This window comes from Alosa sapidissima, chromosome 11, assembly GCF_018492685.1.
Source record: "Alosa sapidissima isolate fAloSap1 chromosome 11, fAloSap1.pri, whole genome shotgun sequence".
Classification (NCBI taxonomy): domain Eukaryota; kingdom Metazoa; phylum Chordata; class Actinopteri; order Clupeiformes; family Clupeidae; genus Alosa; species Alosa sapidissima.
The window spans coordinates 7,072,467-7,094,941 of NC_055967.1; the positions used below are offsets into that span (position 1 = coordinate 7,072,467).

Consider the following 22,475-nt stretch of genomic DNA (forward strand, 5'->3'; position numbering starts at 1 on the left):
TGTCGTTGATGTGAACAGAACTGTGTAATATACACATAACCCCTCAGATACATATAGGCCTACCTTGCAATAACAAAAAGAGTGCATCACTGGATCTGTGGGACAAGGAATGTCAACAGTGACTTGTGAAGTCATCGCATCACATGTCCTGGTTCAGCCGGTAGCAGTGGGCGTTTGGATCAGAGACCAAGTGGAGTAGAGGCTGTCGGGGCATGGGTTACAATAGCCAGCAGCCAGCCATTTTACAATCCTAGCAGCAACGAACATCTTTTCTGCTACATCTTTGGATATCATACATAGCAATGGGTCAATGTGGTATTACGTCTTCTAAGACCGTGCTGGTCTTTCTCAATCTTATTTTTTGGGTAAGTTTGATGGAATTTTTACATTTATTAATAACGATGCGTCAAACGCTAAGCTAACGTTCTACGCAGCAAGTAGCCTGCTTATCTTGCCAGCCAGCAGCGCTATTTCATTTTGTAATTTTATAGTTCAAGATGATAAAGAATACTTATAAGATTTAAACAAATACTATAATGCTTTCATTTTTCCTATAGTTAAACCTTTAGTATGACAGTACATATGAGAACTTAACCTTGCTCAACTAGCGATAGCTAGCGTGTCGACATGTTAACAAAGCACAGTATTATGCGAACTTGCCAGAAAAGCAAGCGTGGCTGGTTAACCTTTTTCTATTTTACATGCAGTGAACTGTGAATTGTTTTTTGTGAGGGCAAATGGTTTATCAATATGTGTTCGAATGCGGATCGGATTAAAAAAAAAACTGCAGTTTGTTGCTTGCTTTGCTTGGATGGTAATGTTATCAAGTGCTAGCAGTCCTGCTTTCTGCAGCAGACAAGCTGCGTCTCGTCCGTGGCAGAGCCATGGCATTGGGCCCTAGTAGCTAGCAGCTAGCTATCAAAGCAGCTATCTAAGAAACGGCAAGTGAACATTCTTAATGTAGTTTCAGTCACCGATGAGTTGTTTAGAAGTCAGAAATACCCTGATTAGCATATCAACGTCTTTGAATGGGTATATCACTATGGGGTATCAAGTGCTCCGTAGAAGACCAACGTTGATGTTAACGTTACCGCATAGGTGAGGTGCCACCCGCAGCAGCACTCCACTCAACTTGGTAGTGATTGACGTGCATCAGTGGTCAGTGCCACATTGTTACTTATGTGGTATAGGCCTAACTGGAATTTAATTAAATAAAATGGATATGTAATTTCATCAATGTCGGTACGTACGACTGGTGCTACGATGTTCTGCAATCCAATAGCCTAGCCGATACAAAGTGAGATTACGGCTGGATTTGAGATTCAAACTCTTCAATGGGCCGAATTCGCTAGTAATCCTTGGGATGATGTTCAGCATGTGATGTTTCACGCCTGCCACCTTCGATGACCAATGTATATTCCTTTTCTTTTGCAGTATCCTTAATACGTAGGCCACTGCCAAATGCTCTTTCAGTCTGTCAAGCCTCTTACAAAGTGAGCAGTAGGCTGTCCAATGTTGGGAGACATTGAAGAGGCTTTCTGTTCATTGTTTCACATTTTATTTTCAGTTGTCAAAAGTTATGGGGGTAAAAGTAACTGCAAAATCCCCAGTTCAGAAAATCATGCACAGTTCGTTCCCATGTGTTAGGTTACTCCTGACGCCCAATGTTGCACGTCACGCTTCATTTTGCTATTAGGTCCTGGCTCCTCGATCTTGTACCCAGACTTGTACTGACTGGGTATGTAAACACTCGTAGTACGTAGCCTACCAGGCTGGCAATGTTTCGCCTCGTTTTTAGACGATGCCCCAAAAACACGTCTTCTCTTCCCGTGTATGTTGCGCGATAAAAACAGAAAATGTACAGTATTATTCCACATTGTTGGAAATAGTGGTTTGCCACAGTTGGCGGATCTCAGTAGCTACTCACATTTGACATTTTGTTGCTTTGACCTATTTAAAGCGAGCACTACGGAAGTTTATTATAAACAATATAACAATACTAATAAAAAACAAATGGAGATGAAAATGATTGTGGGAACACACTGGGAGAGTTCCAGATCTGTCCTGGACTTTTAGCAACATCAGGTTTCCTCATAATTTGCTTCTGCATTGGGATGTCAAACATTATGTTTTAGTAGTCCCATTCCAATGTAGTTCATGTTCAAAGTTCATTCAATTTCTTTTGTTTGATCAGGCACTTTTCTGTAGGGCTGGGTATTGGCGCAGATACCCTAATTAGACTGCAGGTCATTTCAATATGGGGCAATATGAATAACAATAGTGCATTCATTTGCATGCACTGTATTTAAATCCATAGACAGGGGCGTAGGTGTAAAAACACTACTGATTATAGGGGCCCAAGGGGAGAAAGGGCCTTTGAAAAGTCTATTTTTTTTTTTTCCTTGTGCTACGCCCCTGTCGATAGGAATGAGATCTCAAAAAGTATGCTGCGCTATATTTAAGGAATGTTTAAAAAAGTTCTACAAGGAAGACACATTTACAAATACAGTCAATGGAAACAACCAGTGAAAATTGGTATCTTGAAGAAATAGCCTCTAATACGACCATGTCAGAGGCTGGCTCTGTAAACCATTATGAAAATGAACTTAGGGAAAAATGCATATTGGCCTAAGAGATTGATTCAGACATTTCACAGGTTGATAAGAATTGGACCAACGTATAATTGATTGAACTATATTTTCTATCTCTAATTTGTGTTCTGCCTCAAAGTTCTGTTATCAAAGTTGTTCTGTTTTTCCCTGTAGGCGGCGGCTGGCATCTTATGCTATGTGGGGGCCTATGTGTTCATCACCTACGACGACTACGACCACTTCTTTGAGGATGTTTACACACTCATTCCAGCCGTGGTCATCATCGCTGTCGGGGCACTCCTTTTCATCATCGGTCTGATTGGCTGTTGTGCCACCATCCGTGAGAGCCGCTGTGGTTTGGCCACGGTCAGTTGGGCATACGTCACCTCATAACTTTATAGATACGAGGCATTAAAGTTGCCTCAGCCCACTTTGTTCTGGTGCACAGGACTCCCATCATAGATGAAAGGCCTTTGATGGTCCTCCTTTATTACAAGTGATGTTAGATTGTTGTATTATCTATTCGATACGTCTTGTAATTTGTAATTGGTCATTTAAGTCATTTGATTGGTCCAGAACAACTGCAAGAGGTCTGTGGTAGGCAAAGCAGTGTTACCAGTTCCATGCCACGTGCTTGATGTGCATGTTGCCGTTGATGATACAACAGTGGACTGTACATTGTGTATTGTGTTTACATCTGTATGTGAAGCTCACCTTGGTCCTCCTGTATTGATCTGTTTTTTGTCACCACTGACAATGTCTCTGTCCACCTTTCCAGTTTGTGATCATCCTGCTGCTGGTGTTTGTGACTGAGGTGGTGGTGGTGGTGCTGGGCTACATCTATAGAGCAAAGGTAAGGCCCAACCTGAACAGAGTCTGTGTTGGTCAAAGGTGGAGTCTCTACTCTTTTAATTGGTTTGAGATGGCATTGACAAACTGCTGCATGAGTTTGCCAAGGCCACATGGCTTCAACCGAGGTGGAGCTCAAATGGTCCCATTGTTTTATCTGCAGGTGGAGGATGAGGTGAATAAGTCCATCAGGACGGTCTATAATGAATACAATGGAACCAACACTGATGCTCCAAGCCGTGCTATCGACTATGTTCAAAGACAGGTGCGTGTGGCTTTTATGTAATGGGTTTCGCTCATTCTCAGGTGCTTGACTACCCTAAGGAACAAGGCCTGCCATTCTCTGATTGTGAGTAGGCACTGGTGTCTGGGATGTAGCTATTTGTCAACAAATGTATGTCTCTGGAATATGCCTTCAGCTTCACTGCTGCGGAATCCACGACTACTCGGACTGGAAGTACACGCGCTGGTTCAACGAATCGCGCAACAACAGCGTACCACTCAGCTGCTGCAAGCCCAACGTGAACAACTGCACCGGCTCCATGCTGCGCCCAGGAGACTTGTACGCTGAGGTGAGCAGTGAGCCACTCATGTTGAGTCACACACGCTACACACACACACACACAAACGCTTGCACACCTGCAGTCTGATGGGGGAAAAAAACCTTCACGTAACCCATCACGTGAGGAGTCTTTCACTTTCATTTGTTTCTCTCGTTTCCCTAGGCTAATCCTCCATCCCCTCTTCTCTTTTCTGTAGGGTTGTGAAGCGCTCGTTGTGAAGAAACTAAAAGAGATCATGATGTATGTCATCTGGGCTGCGCTGACATTTGCTGCCATCCAGGTAAATAAACCTGCCTCCACATAAGATAAAAAAAAAACCTTCCCCAACATGTTTTCTTTCCCTTTTCTAGGCCAAAACAGGACAGACTAGTTTGAATGCAAATTGCTGCTGCTTGTTATTGTGCGTGTGTGCGTGTGGACTTGATTGTTATTTTTTCCTGATGTGTTTCGGGCTTTCCTGTCCTCTCTCCGATGAGTGGTTCAGTCAGTAGCAGCAGCAGCCGAGGGGGGAGAGGGAGAGGGAGGAGAGGGAGAGGGAGAGGGAAAGGGGAGGGACACTCTCTCTCCACACTGACCCCATTGTGTCAGGGCCCCGTGTCTTCAGTCAGTCAGACGAGAGCAGTCGGGAGCAGCAGCCGCCACTTCCTGCCCCAGCAGGGAGGAGATAAAAAAAGCCCTGCCCCGACTCTCGGAGCATCTCGGGCCGCTGTTGAGGCCTCCCGTGTCCACCCAGATGTCCACGTCTGCGGCTCCATTGGTTGTGAATTCAGTGGGAATGTGCAAGGTTGTGGGTTGGGTGCACTCCTCGTACACATATCCACCTGAAGATGCTGTGCAACACATTTTTTAATGCCACTCATTAAAAAATTGGCCAGCTCTTTCAGTCAGTCTTTCCCAAAGATGGCTCCTTGGATAGCGAGGGTTATGTCATCAGGATTCCATGTGTTTGTTGTTTACTGTAGAGAAAGGAAGGAAACCGTGAGCATGATAAAGAGACTGTTGTGGTCCTTGTTCTTGTTCTTGTTATCGTTGTCACAGAGCAGAGCTCGGAGCAGAGTCTGGGCGCAGCACGAGAGAGACTGCTGCTTTTTGGAGCTGAAATGAAGGGTTTGCTAGGCTTGAAATGGAGGGTTTGCTAGGCTTAGAATGGCTGAGCAGGCAGACACTGCTGCCCACACACAAGGAGAGGATTTAATTCGGGCGGCGCACAGGAGAGTGCTCACACACACACACACATGCACACACAGCTCGGTATTAAGCACCCACTTCTTAAGCAGCGCTGCAAACTATAACCTCCCACTTCCACTGGATCTCAACAGAATGTCTCAGTTTAGTTCTTGTTAGGTTTGCAAGTCACCCCCCCGTTATTGAAGCTGGTTGACCTGCAGCAATTACAGAGGCTCTTTGCCGAGGAGGTTTCCCTTTTTCTTGTTGATTGTGGGCCTGTGCACAGTCTTTATTGGTGCCCCCCAGTCCCAAAGATCACAGGTGTGTGTGTGTGTGTGTGCGTGTGTGTGTTGCATCACTGTGCTTTTTCTATGCCAGATATTAATTTGCCTTAATTACATGTGAGACTACAATTCCTGATTCTGAGCTATATGTTACAAAAATAGCTTACACTCTCTTTCTCTGCCTTCTTTTATCTAAGTCCCCCATGCAGTTTTATAACAGACTCTCTCTCTCTCTTCTGCCTTCTCTCTATCATGTCCTGTCCACTGTTTTTCTCTCTCTCTCTAGATGCTGGGGATGCTGTGTGCCTGCGTTGTGCTGTGCCGCAGGAGGCGAGACCCTGCTTACGAGCTCCTTGTCACTGGAGGAACATATGCATAGAGCTGACCGACACAGACACACACACAGACACACACACAGACACTGAGAGATATTCACAGGCACACATCCACACTCGCACCCCTAAGGTTTAAGATTGTGCCTGTCAGGATCAGCGCACAGGCTCCTAGCCCTCCGTTTCGCTTTCTCCTGCTGTTGGCAGTCAGTGAACCCACCTTTCACAAAGATGCTCACTCTATACACTGGTGACGGGTGCCCTAGTGACAATACTATTTATTTACATGCTGTATGTAAGATGATGTTTTTATATTCACTACTTTTATTTTTCTCTCTATCTCTCTCAAGCTAATGCTACAAGCCAAATTCTAAAATGGCAGTCAAACCTCCCCCACCTCTTCCATTTTTCCGTCTTTAAGATGAGGCATTGACACTTAATACTTTAAATTAGATTCTGTTTATGTTGGGGGGTGGGGGGTTGTGGGGGCGGGTGTTGATGAGAGAGCATCAGTCTGCTCATGTGAGGGAAGGCAGTGCTGGAGGGGAATTAAAATGTGGAATTTCTGCTTTCCTCATGCGTCAGTTTGCACTATGTGTACGGCTTTTGGAATATTTTATAAATATTTAAAAAAAAGAAATGACTTCATGTAAATAGCCGAGACAGGGATTTCCTCTCGTCTTGCTCGCTCATTCTCTTCCTTTTTCCTGGTCGTTTTCGTTTAGTTGTTTTCCTCTCACAAATCCACTCACAATCCTAGCGAGCGTGTGTGCGCTTGTCACTACAGAGATAAACATGCTTGTTCTCCAGTCTTGTTTACCCAGCACGTCTGCATCACCAGCATTGTTCTCTTTAGGAGCTGCTGTAGGAGTGCTTTGGGTCCACGAAAGACATTTCAGATATGCTCATACTGTATTCATAATCTTGTTCAGATCTGTCTTTAAAAAACAAACTAACACTAAATCGAACAACAATAATTGGAAGCAATTTAGGGAAATAGCTTCTTTTTTGATTCAAACAGGCATCTATGGTAATGTTGTACATGCACTACGTATTATGTACTGAAAATGTTACATTTTATTACTGTTCTTTTTTTTGTCCTCTTTTGCTTCTTGTGTGAAGTTGAGTATATTGCTAAGATGTAGATTTTAAAGTTGATTTTTTGTTTTTGTTTTTCGAGAAAAAGAAATGTAGCTCTGTAGAACAAAAACTCTAGATGAATGTAAATAGATTAAGGGGAAAAAAAACTTACTGAAATAAAACTTGTAAATTCCAATTCCAGATGACCTCTTGTCTTTTTTGTTTCAAAATTTGAGAGGCAGGTGGGTGGGGGTGTTCAGGGACGCTGAAGAGACCTAAGCATCGACATCAGCTGTTCATGTGCTGGTATTTTTAGAATGGCTGTCTGTTTTCCCCCCTCCCCGGGATCTCTTTTTATCCTGGATCTTGGGTTGTCCTGCTTGTTAAGGGAAGTCTCACCCCACACTTCCAACCCCCCCCTCCCCCCTCCCCCCATGTCAAACAAAGGGCACTGACTGAATACTTTATTGTAGCAGGGGGCTTTGTTCGTGTCTTAAGACCTAAAACACTCGCTCACTCAGTGTGGCAGTATGGACAAGGGTTAAAGTTCAGTGCTTTCCCAGGCTGCTCCATGTGAAGGTAGCCTGGGGGGAATCTGTGTGTGATGGTGCTGTTTCTTTCATGCCACTGGAGGAGTAATTTAGGGGAGGGAACCTCCCGCACATATGCACCCGTCAGCCATCTGACGCCTCATGTATTGCTGACCTGACCTGTTTATCGATATGATGCATCTGGCCGGTTTGGACCCTGCAGTTCTATTTGTCTGACTTTGTCACTTTTTTTCTGTCAATCATAATTGTCCTGGCAAGCTGGTCCCTAGCTGCCTCCACTACAGACCTGATGCTCTTAGCACTGAGGAGTTAGAACTTGTATTTGTGTGTCTCTGCGGACAAGGCAGGCATCTAGGATGACCGGTCTCCTGAGCGATGGGGAAAATTGATACCTCACACAGGTGGATCAGACTACACGGTCACCTGATGCAGAAAGTGCATGCAAAGTGTGTGTGTGTGTGTGTTGAACACTGGTCATTTCAAGTCAGCTGTCCTCAGTAGCATTTCAAGTATGGCTACTGCCCACATCAATCAGTAGCATTTCAAGTCAGGTTTCCAAGTCAGCTGTCCTCAGTAGCACAGACTCGAAGATAAATTCTTCTGTAATGCACACATGACTGCTGCAACTATCCACACGGTCATCTCGTGTGTGTGTGTGTGTGTGTGTGTGTGTGTGTGTGCACGCACACCTGCTAAAGACAGGTCTCGGTAATATTAATAGTGACCCACTCAGTCTCGTTTGTAGAATGTTTTTCAAGAGCTGCATGAAGGCAGTTGTGGTCACAGTATTTTAGCAGTAACTATAGTGTAAGTATAGTGTAAGTATAGTGACTGTTGTGTCACCCGATATTTGTGTCAACCGTGTTAGTGTGATATGTAAATATAACCTTCGTCATCTGGCCATAAAGAAACAGTGCAGTTTAATCATATTAAAACATTTTTACAGGTTAACAGATGAAGCCAGAAGAAATGCCAGTTTGATTATAAATTACATTTTGCAAATACTCTCTACAGACTCAGAAGTGAGTCTGAATTGAAAGAGTATTATTGCATCAAATACATTCACATAGTTTGTGCTAAAGAAAATCAAATTTCCTCTTGATATATTGACAATACCACAAACTAACAACAACAAAACACAGTGACGCACAGTAGAAATGTTAATGGCTGTAGTTGAAGTTCACTAGCCTTAAGCAAGGAACATCTTAATTTAAATTACCCCCACCTATGGAACATCCCTTGCCACTGAATAGTAATATCTCATCTTTAACATACATCACACAAAAGAAATATTGGAAATGAACAGTTCAGTTACAACTAGATCTACTGCGCTACAATTGTGTTATGCTAGCCTGTAGTGCCTGCTTGAAATGAGCTCCCCTTTTCACATACCATATAAATACGTTACCCTGAATAAAACTGCTGTTAAGCCGGTGCCTCACACCTCTGAGTCAGATCGGCACTGGATAAGCCCACACAGCTGTCAACCTGTAACAGGGTCCTCTCAGTGTGTGTGTGTGTGTGCATGTGTGTATGTGTGTGTGTGTGTGTGCTCCCTCTCAGACTTTGTCGAGGTAAGATCCCGGGACCAGACCTGACTGGCCTTTACTTTCCACCGTCCACCAGCCATCTTGACCCTGGTCTACCACCACCACTATCTCCCCCACGGAGATGGACAGCTCATCTGAGCTCTGGGGAAAAGTAAGCAAAAACATCCACACACACACACACACACACACAGATACACAGATATGGGCAATTAGATCCAGTTTCCTGTGACTGATTATATCTGTCCACTGCTATTTTCGGGTAATGACCAACAGGGCGGGAGATAACTCCGTTTACACACAGTAGTAGCTAGTTATTTACATAGTCCTACAGTTCAGTTGTGTTCTTTTTACATGTACTGTAGCTTGTGTAAGGCTCCTCCCTCTCTGACCTTTCTCGATCTCTCACTCACACACACACACACACACACAGCTTCATTCTCATGTTTCACATCCCCTGAATCCCCTGAATGCAGAGCCCTGTTGCCAAGCGTGTTTACAGGAAGTCCTCTGGCTTACCTGAGCAACATATTCATAGAGCGCCTGGTACTCCTCTACTGCTGCAGCTCTTGGTGCTCCTCCGGGCACAAACCCAGGGATGGAAGCATACACTCCATCTGAATCAGCTGACGGTTAAAGCATGGCAGGGAGATATATTAAGGGCAGAGGTAATATTGACGTAAAGTCTGAATATTTGGCTAAATGTCAACCTTTCAACCATTTCAGGCTGATGGGGGTCACAGGTCATAATCATACAAGGGCAAAACGTATTTCTGACACCATGCTCTTATTTCTAACAGTTGGGCTTGGCTGCCACCTAGTGGTAAATGAATGACCTAAATGAATGCTACATTCTGTTCTGCAGGAATTTAAAGGGGCAGGCAAATCCTTTAAACCAGTGCAAGTTGCTAATAAAAACATGCTTCAAAAATAAATAAAAGTTAAATAAAACATAAGTGGAGGAGAGACACTGATAATCAGATTACTACTTTGTGCTATATTGTTATTTGTATTTTAAAGAAAATGCACAGAGCATTATACCAATAAATATAAAAACATGGCAAAAATAAACATTAAATTAAAATTTCTTTCAACAGGGGCAATTCTCACCAGAGGGTATAGCTGTTGACACACCATCATTGACATTGTTCCTGCTGGCACTAGAGTTTCCTTGCAAAAGATTTGAAAACCTACATGGAGGAAAACAAATTTAAATCAAGTTCACGTTGGGTTGAAATTGCAAATCAAGTTCACATTGGGTTTACATTTTAAAAGTTGGTGGACTCTTTGGTCTAAATAGGAAAAAACCTAAAATGAGGTCTTAAACCTACATTTGGAGGCTCAATGCATCTTCTATTGCTTCTTTATTTCTCACCTTTTCATGACCCCTCCACCAAAGCGCCCTCCAATGCCATTGCTGTCTGTGCACGGCTCTCTGTCGTAGTAGTTCTCAAACACAATGGGCACTAGGGAGACAGGGTTTGGAATTCAGACAGTAAACACAAACACAGTCAGAATCAAGCCGAAGCAGGAGGCCAACTATAGCTTCAGTTGAATGTAATTCAGCTGACGCCATGACTGACAGCGACAGGACGAGCCTACAAAATATACACAGGCACACAGTGAAGTATGTGTGGCTTCACAGAGATGTTCTCCTGCTGTTGTTGCTGCAGTTTGGGGTGGACTCTCACCTGGTGGGGTGGTGCCTGTGCTCTTCAGCTCAATGAAACTGTTGTTGTCAACTGTGATGTCACACTCCTCCAAGCTCAGGCGCACTTCCTCATAACACTAACAAACAGCACAGTTTTATTTAGTCAAAGTATGGCTACTGCCCACATCAATCAAATATCCAAAAAAAAAAAAGAAGAAATCTGTGCCTTACACAGTGGTTATTCGCTTTATCCACCTGGCGGCTAGAACGAGGCTACAGGGTACACTTGCCATCACACTTTAGTCCGGCAAATGGTGGTAATGCATTCCGTTTGCAAACTACCAAAAATAAAAGCTCACAGAAAAAGAAGTGTTCGCTGACCTGCCAGAGTCATATATATGCCGCCTTCTTCTTCGGTGAGTTTTTTTGGCAGTTTGCAAACAGAGACCATCTGCTGGACTGAAGTGTGATGGCAAGTGTACACTGTAGCCTCGTGAGCCGCCGGGTGAATAAGGCGAATTGTCAGTGTTGGTTGTATAGGCTCCAAATGAAGATTGTAGAAAAACAAGACTAGAGATCACACTCAAAAGGTAGACTTCAAAAAAACGAGAATATCATCAAATAGTGATTTATTGACCTCACCAGACTCCATACAAAAAAATAAAGTGCAATTGCAAACGTTTCGGGTGACCGCATCCTCAGTGCAAGCAAAGTCCTTTTAAGCAAGTCCCTCCACTCGACGGCCATATTACAACGTTTTTGGGGAACTTATCGGGCATCTATTCGGGCAGAAATGCGCATGCGCACGGCTTCACGACACCAACTTTGCTCCAGCCGTGAGATCACAACACATGATTGGCACAATGTATTCACAACACACCACATGATTGGCACAATGTATTCACATGTCAAATTTTAAGGGAAAGGGAAGGGGCGGGATATGTATAGACAACTGCCATATTGGCGTTACAAACTAACTCCATGCATTTCTATGGAGGATTTTTTCAGTGCTACAGTATGTCTCCTCAGAAAGTCTCTGGTGCAAGTTACATCAACAGAGTTCACAGACTATATAGGAAATGACATAATTTACCAGGCAAGTGGCAAATTCAAATGGACCAATCACAATTCCAGTTCACAAACAATCAATCAATCAACCACCATCTTGAGCTAACAATTAAAAAATCATACAAAATAGAAAAAACATTGCATCATATTTCTTCTTTATATGTCTGGAGTCTAGTGAGGTCAATAAATCACTATTTGATGATGTTCTCGTTTTTTTGAAGTCTACCTTTTGAGTGCGATCTCCAGTCTTCATTTATTTCTATCCTCATCAGGCCACATTTATTTTGTCATGCAATATGCAGTGTTCACTTGCAATAAGAGAGTGTTCACTTGCCTCGTCATCCTTTACAGACTGCAGTGAGAAGTGGTTGCAATGAACCCACATTGCATTTCTCATAATGTTGACGCGTTCTCCTTCCTCTTGCTGAAAGACCTGTAAACAGATTCATGAAGCCGTGAAGCAAAGATTGCCGTGAACTTCATTTATTTAGTTTCTGCAAAGATGAAGTAAGCTGAAACTTGATGTTTGTCTTTAAAGAAGTTTCCAAAAAAAACTGTATAGAGTTGAACTGCATGATAGAGCTGAATATATCAGGTATGCCAATGGTTTTCAACTGATTGTGACCCAGCGACCACCATCCTGACAGAGGCAACCAGAAGACCATTTTTGTACTTGGTAATAATTCCCACAATGAAAATATAATTGAAGGCAATGCCTTCATGAACCATCAGGGTGCTACAGAAACAGCAGTTGGAAACCTCTGATATACCAGCGCATGTTGGTGCGTGAGAACAAGTTCAGAAACATATGATATACTTTTCGTTTCCCCACTTGAAAACCAAGTGACTCAGAATAGATGGATACAAACAGATCACATACAGTATATGCCCACTGATGCTGTGGTTATTCTGTGGCTGAAGAGTGGACAGAAAGAGGAAGTATCTGGTGGGGGTTGGTTCTAGACTAGAGCCTCTAACCAAATTAAGACACCATGCTTAATGTAGGCTAGGTTGATCCAACATATTTCAACCTGGGCCCTATCGATAGATCGTCTCTGAATCGAAATGTTCTCTTCGGAAATAAACAAATGACATTTGTCAAACCTAAACCTATCTAGCTCAAGAGGCTATGCAATGGAGGCTTATCTCGCATGAGGGAAGCATTGAAGTAAAATGCTTATTTTCACTAGATGCCTGGTATTGAGAGGGAGAAAATAACCAAGTCCATATTTACATATAGTAAAGGTGTAAAGAAACGTAACTATAAGTATATAGTTATATACTAGATAACTATTAAATAACTGTTTGTCAGGTTAACACTTTACCTGCGTCTTTTTCTGACAGTGTTTGATCTTACAAAGACAATAAGGCCCTACTAGTCAATTCAGTGTCCAGTAATCAGAACACAGGTCCTATGCAACAATCGACAAGTAGTGAATTGGATGCCAGAAAGGAGTATGACAAAGGTCATGGCAAAGGTGACCACACAAACACTTGTAATGACATGTTGAGCAGTTGTGAAGAAAGCAGTTTACTTTGATATGATGACATGCCCCACATAATTACACTGAATTGCTGCTGAGCCTATACTGCCCCGATTCTCATGGTTTTTGTCTCTACTAAATGTTTGGACCTACACAACAGGCTGAAATATACCAGAATTTTCCTCTAAGGCGTCCAGGTCACGTCTCTCACCTCACATGTGCTCTCGTGGGTTGACTCCCATTCCTGGCGAATCTTGTCAAGCTGCTCGATATTGGACATGTACTGCTTCTCTAATGGCAAAAGACAACAAATGCAGTGATAAGAATCTGTCTGTACCTCACACAGGAGGAATTGATTAAATTGAATATTTGTCGTTGTGCATGATATGTGAATGGTCTGCATTACATTCTAGATAAAGATTCAGTAGGCAAGTTTCACCCAATATCAACTATGAAGATAAATGTGACATATTCCATGGAAACCAGCTCTACCAACTTCTCATTACTCAACTTGAAATTTGTCAGCTGTGGAAACAATGTGTGACGTAGGGCACTTTTTGTCAACATCAACATTTTTTTCTCAACTTTAAAAAGACACCATGAGCTACAGAGAGAAACGCCAGCTACAGCACCTTTACCACAGTTTAGGCAGATGTGACCACAAGAAGGTAGAGCAATAGTACTGTGATCTGAGACCTAAACAACCCAACTGATGGATTTACTACATTTGGTTTTATGCTCCTACTGTCCATTTTGAGACACAATGATGAAATCTCACTTATGGTAAAGGCTGCAATGTTCAATAACATGAGGATAGTGTGTTCCCTATTGGGGGAGGAGGAACTAATGCCTTTTAAACAGCTTCAACAGGTTTCAAACTTAGCAATATAATAGCACACTTGTACCAGAGTGATAGAGCAGAGCATTAGGAATATTTACTGTTTTATGAATGGAAATGAGATTGTAAAAAGCATTCACTGATGATGATGTTGACACAGTCTCCCTTCTGTTGCTGGAAGACCAGCGACCACCATCCTGACAAAGGCAACCTGAAGACCATTTTTGTACTTGTGTAATAGATCCCACAGTGAAAACATATATTGAAGGCAATACCTTCATGAACCATCAGGGGACTACAGAAACACCAGTTGGAAACCTCTGATATACCAGTGCATGTTGGTGCGTGAGAACAAGTTCAGAAACATATTGTTGGTAGAGATGCACTGATTGCAATTTTCTGGGCCAATTCTAATTGCCTATTGAATTCTTGATAAAGATTCAATAGGCAAGTTTCACCCAATATCGGTAGTGAAGATAAATGTGACATATTCCATGTATGCAAACTAGCTCTACTGATTTCTCATTACTCAGCTTATAATTGGTCAGCTGTCAAACAATATGTGACATAGGGTGTTTTTTCCTGAGAAGTTGAACTTTTCTCAACTTTAAAAAGACACTGTAAGCTACAGAAAAAAACGCCAGCTACAGCACTTTTCAAAAAGCTGAGGACTTTTTTGAAAACATGGTCTACTCCATAGTATTATAATGTAAAACAGAAGCCGGCAGCTGCAAAAAATAACAATAATGTGAACACACCCTTATACCACCATAATGTTCAGGTTTAGGGGAGGTGGGGACAGTTATAACGCATTTGACTTTCCTTACTGCTGAGGTTTTTTTTCTCTCTGCAAAGAAACTGAAGGATGTCCTAAAGGGGGTAGTTCCTGTGGTTGGAACATGCACTAAAGTGTGGGCTGGCCCTAACCGACTGCAGTAAAAAAGGTCTTATATGTAGTGGTTACCAGGCATCAATGGTTTGGAGACACTAATGCTAAATTATAAAATCATCACTGTTTTAATGCATTTGCATCCTTTCTCATATTGACAGTGACACAGATTACCCATAAGGCCCTGGCCACGGTTACTTTACAACAGCATTTGCTTTTAAAACTGGACAGGGAACTTAGATGTGACCACAAGAAGGTAGAGCAATAGTATACTGTGATCTGAGACCTAAACAACCCAACTGATGGATTTACTACATTTGGTTTTATGCTCCTACTGTCCATTTTGAGACACAATGATGAAATCTCACTTACTGTAAAGGCTGCAATGTTCAATAACATGAGGATAGTGTGTTCCCTATTGGGGGAGGAGGAACTAATGCCTTTTAAACAGCTTCAACAAGTTCGGGTTTCAAACTTAGCAATATAATAGCACAGTTGTACCAGAGCGATAGAGCAGAGCATTAGGAATATTTACTGTTTTATGAATGGAAATGAGATTGTAAAAAGCATTCACTGATGATGATGTTGACACAGTCTCCCTTCTGTTGCTGGAAGACCTGTGAACAGCATTCATGAAGCCGTGAAGCAAAGATTTCATTTATTTTCAAAAATTAAAAAAAAATTGTATTCTCACTGCATGATAGAGCTGAATATATCAGGTATTCCAACGGTTTTCAACTGATTGTGACCCAGCGACCATCCTGACAAAGGCAACCTGAAGACCATTTTTGTACTTGTGTAATAGATCCCACAGTGAAAACATATATTGAAGGCAATACCTTCATGAACCATCAGGGGACTACAGAAACACCAGTTGGAAACCTCTGATATACCAGTGCATGTTGGTGCGTGAGAACAAGTTCAGAAACATATTGTTGGTAGAGATGCACTGATTGCAATTTTCTGGGCCAATTCCAATTGCCTATTGAATTCTTGATAAAGATTCAATAGGCAAGTTTCACCCAATATCGGTAGTGAAGATAAATGTGACATATTCCATGTATGGATGCAAACTAGCTCTACTGATTTCTCATTACTCAGGTTATAATTGGTCAGCTGTCAAACAATATGTGACAGGGTGTTTTTTCCTGAGAAGTTGAACTTTTCTCAACTTTAAAAAGACACTCTAAGCTACAGAAAAAAACGCCAGCTACAGCACTTTTCAAAAAGCTGAGGACTTTTTTGAAAACATGGTCTACTCCATAGTATTATAATGTAAAACAGAAGCCGGCAGCTGCAAAAAATAACAATAATGTGAACACACCCTTATACCACCATAATGTTCAGGTTTAGGGGAGGTGGGGACAGTTATAACGCATTTGACTTTCCTTACTGCTGAGGTTTTTTTTCTCTCTGCAAAGAAACTGAAGGATGTCCTAAAGGGGGTAGTTCCTGTGGTTGGAACATGCACAAAAGTGTGGGCTGGCCCTAACCGACTGCAGTAAAAAAGGTCTTATATGTAGTGGTTACCAGGCATCAATGGTTTGGAGACACTAATGCTAAATTATAAAATCATCACTGTTTTAATGCATTTGCATCCTTTCTCATATTGACAGTGACACAGATTACCCATAAGGCCCTGGCCACGGTTACTTTACAACAGCATTTGCTTTTAAAACTGGACAGGGAACTCAGATGTGACCACAAGAAGGTAGAGCAATAGTACTGTGATCTGAGACCTAAACAACCCAACTGATGGATTTACTACATTTGGTTTTATGCTCCTACTGTCCATTTTGAGACACAATGATGAAATCTCACTTACTGTAAAGGCTGCAATGTTCAATAACATGAGGATAGTGTGTTCCCTATTGGGGGAGGAGGAACTAATGCCTTTTAAACAGCTTCAACAAGTTCGAGTTTCAAACTTAGCAATATAATAGCACAGTTGTACCAGAGTGATAGAGCAGAGCATTAGGAATATTTACTGTTTTATGAATGGAAATGAGATTGTAAAAAGCATTCACTGATGATGCTGTTTTTTCACCTGTATTGCTGAGGTGTATGGATGTGCATACAACAGAAACAGTGAGATACACTAAGATCTGAATCCTTATGTACACAATATGTAGGGAGGGGGATTTTCAGGAAGTGATTTGATAGTTGTAAATAGTGTAAATATTTCTATGGTTAAAACAGCAGAGACACTAACCTGCATCTACTGCTGCTTCTCTGCATTGTTTGGCCTTGTTCTGTACCTGGTAAAACAAAAACATACTATGAATAACAATTTCAATCATATTGTCATAATCAAATAAATATAATCATAATCAAAGTCACTTTGGCAAAAGACGGCCTGCTTTAATACCCAGTTCTCCTTTACAAAGGAAATAGGCCTGATATTTTTTAGAACTGACACCAATAGCAAGTTCCTGTCGGCTATGTACAAAAAGGATTTAGAGATTTTTTGTTCATGCATATAAGGATATGCTGGATAAGTAATAAGCTGTACAGTCGGAGTGTTGCTGTTCACTGGGTGTTTGACTATAATCACTATCACTGAGTAATCATTCTGTGTTTTTTTATGTCTTTTAATTATTCTTTTTAAAACACTTTTAAACAATTGCCCTTTTAATGCATATATGTACTCTGTTTTATGTTTTCTTTTTTATTCTTTACTTTTAAAACTAATATTTGACTGTTGCCCTTCTATGCTTTTATTAGCTATTACTGCATGCTTTTGTTTATGTAAATCACATTGAATGACCCCTGCGTATGAAATGTGCTATATAAATAATGCATGTGTGCAGACTTCCACAGTTTTCCCTTGAGTTGATCTCCTGCCCAGTGAGATGTAAGATTATCAGAGAGAGAGAGAGAGATGTTGTATGTTGTGCTCAGCCAGTATGTTACCTTCTCAGCCTGTTTGGGTGTGGCAGTGGGAGCACTGTTTACTCTCTCAGCAGCCTGCTCCGCCTCATCTGCCTCTTTACACTTCTGCTCGTACAGCTTCTTAGACTACAGGGTGGAAAAAGAGGCAGAAACGAGAGATGAAAGAGCTTCATTAGCTCAGACTATATTAGGTAGAGTCAGTGTTTGCATGAGGTGGTGTGGGCAGTGAGTGTGTCAGACTGACAGAAATAATGCTGCCTGAGACAGTGACGTGGCGTTGTTTCAGCAGCGCCGATCCATGCAGCCCACCTCTTCCCGCCCCCACTCATTTGCACGTTCTCAACCTCACACATTTCACATTTGTGCTCGTACAAGGTTGCCTGCACATGCACAACGACTTTAGACACACACTTTCCTCTTCCTCTTCCTGCTCTGACTGCTTCACTTGTTGGGTGGCACAGTGTGTGCGTGTGTGTGTGTGTGTGTGTGTGTATGTATGTGTGTGCGCACGCACACACACACACACACAAAATAAATAATAAAAGCATACACTCACCTCCATTGTTTTCTTAAATAAAGCAATTTTGGTCTTCTGTACCTTCTCCATGATCCCCTCGAACTGTAACGAGGCAAAATTCATCAGCAATGCAAAGCACTCACACAGGATGAGACTCTCTCATGTTGAGAAAGGAGGATAAGAATAGAATTCATCAGAATAAAACACTGTGAGTGTGTGCAAACTTGTGTGTGTTCTGTGTCTGCATGCGTATGTGTGTGTCAAATTACAGTATCAGGTCAGGCTTATTATAAAGCACTTATAAAAAGAACACCAGTTGACCGAAAAGGTGCAATCAAATGACGAAATCTCATAGACAACACAGTGTGTGTGTGTGTGTGTGTGTGTGTGTGTGTGTGTGTGTGTGTGTGTGTGTGTGTGTGTGTGTGTGTGTGTGTGTGAACTGAGAAACCTTTTTCCTCTTCTCTTTTTGCCGCTCCCTAAACTGCTCCATCCTCTTCACCTCGTCCTTGAGCACCCCTGACAGCTGTATGTGCAGGTTCCCAACATTCTCAATCTCTGTAGGGGGGGGGGGGCACATTTATTAAAATGTGAGGAGCTACAATTTGAGGAGGACATTTTGAAAAATGGCTTCTTCTCACTCACGTGCTTTCAGTTGATCAAATGAAGCTTTCAAAGTACTGCCGGAGAGAAGACAAGAAGTGAGATTTTCACATGAGTTGCGAATGTTATGTTATAGGCTTTCTACAAAACATCTGCAAATATTTTCAATAAATGTGTTTTAGAGCTAGTTAGCCGGGTTAGTGTGTGCTTCACCTCACTGTGTGCTCATTGTGTGCTTCACCTCACGGTGTGTTCCCTGTGTGCTCTGTGTGTCTCACTAATTCACAGATGGGATAAATACAGAGACCAAATTCCTTGTATACGCAAGTATACTTGGCCTATAAACCTGTTTTATTATTAATGAAATCAGCTTTGTTTGAGAATTTAACAACATAGGCCAGTATAGACGTAGAGTATAGATAATATGGTGCATGCATCAGTCCGACATTAGAAGAGATGTTTCTAGAAGTACAGTGCTGTTTCTAGAAGCTATATGACAATAATAACAGTCATGTCAGTGAGGTCACTATAACTCAAATTTCAGTTCCTCAGTTATATGCAAGTGAAAGTAAAGACTGCGACTTTATTGACTTCTGCAGATCAAGTGGCCAACCTGATCTCACTTTGGCCTCCGGCTTTGCGAGCAATGGTCACCAACTCCTTGCCATACCTTTCCTCTGCCATTGCCCTATGGAAAAAATGACATACTTAAAGAGACATAGAACTGATTGACATTTTAGACCCAAAAGATAAAAACACAAACAATCTGAAAGTAAAAGAGGGAACATGATAATAAACTGCTAATCACTCCCGCTGTCTAAGGAAGAGAGCAAATCTGTGAAAATATGAGTAGATATATTTCATGAATTTATATGCATCATGGAGATGAATGTAGAATATACCCATGATCAAGTGAAGCAAACGGATCTAACCACTGTTTACTATATCATAACATCAGTTTCTTCAGCTGTGCTAAAGAGTAAAGAGGAATGTAATTCTTATAATCTTTAGCGCCTAGTGTCCTGTTCCCAATCCATTCAGACTGACTGCACAGTCCCAGATGGCATAAAGGTTGTACACATTTCACTAGGTTTAGTTGAAGAGGTGAAACCTCATCTTCAGGAGGTCCTCCATGTCCTTGCACATCCGGCGGCCATCACACAGTCTCTGGATGAGCGCTTCATAGCCCAGGTTGCTGCAGAAATCTGCTCCCTAGTGACAAACAAATGCACTGTTTTCAAACATAGGACCTAAGATCATGGACGGATTATGAACTTTTGGGCCCCTGGGCCCAGATGTATTAAGGGCCCCCCAATTGTCGCATATGTGGGGGGGGGGGGGGGGGGGGGGGAGGGGCTGATTTCCTGTATTCTGGTGCATTTTGGGGATGGACAATACTAAATTCAATCAAATTTATAGCCTACATCCTGATTTGTTGATAAAGGCTTGGGCTTCAGGGCCCCCTGACCCCTTGGGCCCCTGGGCCTGGGCCTGGTAGGCCCGTGCATTAATCCATCCCTGCCTAAGATCTCAATCAATGATGCATATTGCAAACTTTAGAGAGGGACTCTCCCATCACAAGGAAGCATATATCTTAAAAAACATGGGCCTGTGTTATTTATAGTTCATCAGCAAATAAAATGCAAAGCTCTTAATTTAATAGCCGAGTTCTGTTATCCTTGCATGCAAAATTACATGTCAATGAATGTTTTGTCTACATTCTCCAAATAACTAAATAGGCCTACTACAGGTAACCTACCAATAGGAGGATGGCAGGGTTTGGTGTGATTTCTAACATTCAACTCTAGAGTGGCTATTTGCAGGTAATAACTAATTTAGATTTTTGACTGACCAATTTAACTGTACCTTTGCTTTACTATTAACTATTCTAAATTGTAGTTTATTAAAATTGGCAAATGATATAAGTAATACATTTCTCCAAAAGATATTTTAACATTTGGTTTGCTACTCTTCCTATTGCACAATTATAACAACACCTGTGATGAAATGAGATGTGTCAACATGATTTGGTGCAGCAGTTCACATCCACACACTCTATAGGGAAAATGTGCAAATGTATCACACTTGCAACTACGCATTAAGTTATTACACATTACACGCATTAAGCTCATACACAGGACCTGATATGATACAATGTGCACTGACAATATGACACTTGAAATAGTGCGGACTAAGATGTCATTAGTGTTCTAAGAAGTGTAGCTTAGTAGAGTCAGAGCATGTGATCACCATAATGTACTGTAACATAACACTGACTAGCAGGGAAGCACCACACAGAAGTAGAACAAGTATTAATGTCTAACCATTTTGTTATATTTGTTAAAGGTATTTTAAACAAGAGGATGGTATTCATTTGACAACAATGAAATGTTTTGGGTATCTTTCAATGGATGTTTTGTAAACCTTGCTTTACCAGTTCTTATGTCTCAGTCAAAAGTGCCACCGCTTGTTTTACAGCGGTTGACTGGTTATCTCATTACCTAAGGCAATTTACAGTTAAAGCCACTGAGCAAAAGGATGTCTAATTACAAAACAAAGTGAAGTTCAGATCTTCTGACCAGTTCATTTTCACACGCAAAGGTTGGAATAGGATTATGGCGCTGGACCTGTTAATGCAAATTAACCCAGAAACTCTCTGTTGCTTTGTAGATTGAAGCTCTGACAACACTTGCCAGCTCACAGATCAAGGACCAAATGGGACATGGCTGATACCCCACTCGCAGGAAGTCCGCAAAAGCCAACAGAAATAAAGCCACTGTTAACACTCTGGTTGTATCAATATGCCATTTCAAAGAACCCAAAGAATAATTTCTAAATATAGAAAATAAACTGTTCTTATGAAATCATACTTGTGAACCCAATACTTAACATTCAAGGAACTGAGTCTTTACAAAAGACAAAACTGAAGGCTCAGAGATCAGCTGAAGAACAGAGAGAAGTTGACAAACATATTCTTTTCTCTAGACCCCTAAACTCTTTATCGGCAGGTGTATTTCAAACAGAGTAAGATCAATGTAAGAGGCCATTGGAGCCCACTCACCCAGAAAGCATCTTTGAATTGCAATGGTGTCATCTTAAACCAGAACCTAAGAAGAATTTCCTATTTTGGAAACTGTCTTGGCTGACAGAAGCTTCAATCAATATCCCAGAGGCTTGACAATGACGCAGTACCAGCTCAAATCAGCAAAAAACTCAGAGATAGTTCAGAATTGGCAGATTGAGAATACGCTACATGCAGGAACTGCTTCCCTTCACTGTGCAGGTTTGGCTTAAATGAGGAAGAGCCTTCGTATGATGTCATCAACCACAGTCAGTCTGTCTCATAGATAACAGTGCTCTCTTTTGGTTGTCATTTGAATACTTGATAGGTGGAGACTGCTAAAATGGCATTGATTTACTAAGATCGGCTACCAGCTGTGAAGTTAAATGAACATGTTGGTCATACAAGTTGGTTAAACTCATTGTTGTGAGGTTTTGGTTCTTTGGAACTGGCAAAGATTCAATAGTTAAGCTTTGCCCTTAATGTATGTACCATTTGTCATTTAGCC

The 22,475-nt window shown here is 41.7% G+C and overlaps 2 protein-coding genes across 3 annotated transcripts; one reads left to right on the top strand and one right to left on the bottom strand.

The window, feature by feature from the left end:
- The first annotated feature begins 148 nt into the window (after window positions 1-148).
- Window positions 149-9,165, top strand: tspan3a (tetraspanin 3a). 2 transcript variants are annotated; one of them, XM_042111468.1, is made up of 8 exons: window positions 149-365; window positions 2,766-2,957; window positions 3,370-3,444; window positions 3,604-3,705; window positions 3,860-4,012; window positions 4,200-4,283; window positions 5,741-5,872; window positions 9,135-9,165. In XM_042111468.1, exons 1-7 carry the CDS (start codon window positions 303-305, stop codon window positions 5,831-5,833), a joined length of 762 nt encoding a protein of 253 aa, XP_041967402.1. In that variant the 5' UTR covers window positions 149-302; the 3' UTR covers window positions 5,834-5,872; window positions 9,135-9,165. The 2 variants fall into 2 exon arrangements, with proteins under 2 accessions (XP_041967402.1, XP_041967401.1); XM_042111467.1 differs by lacking the exon at window positions 9,135-9,165 and having other exon boundaries at window positions 5,741-7,062.
- pstpip1a (proline-serine-threonine phosphatase interacting protein 1a) lies at window positions 8,315-22,209 on the bottom strand. Its single transcript, XM_042111462.1, has 15 exons — window positions 21,968-22,209; window positions 20,018-20,118; window positions 19,520-19,594; window positions 18,949-18,983; window positions 18,755-18,861; window positions 18,343-18,405; window positions 17,808-17,912; window positions 17,107-17,152; window positions 13,379-13,458; window positions 12,018-12,116; window positions 10,656-10,752; window positions 10,340-10,430; window positions 10,075-10,154; window positions 9,484-9,590; window positions 8,315-9,108 (listed from the first exon to the last, which is right to left on the bottom strand). The coding sequence occupies exons 1-15, from the start codon at window positions 21,998-22,000 to the stop codon at window positions 8,977-8,979; spliced, it is 1,251 nt and encodes a 416-aa protein (XP_041967396.1). The 5' UTR covers window positions 22,001-22,209; the 3' UTR covers window positions 8,315-8,976.
- Window positions 22,210-22,475: the final 266 nt, after the last annotated feature.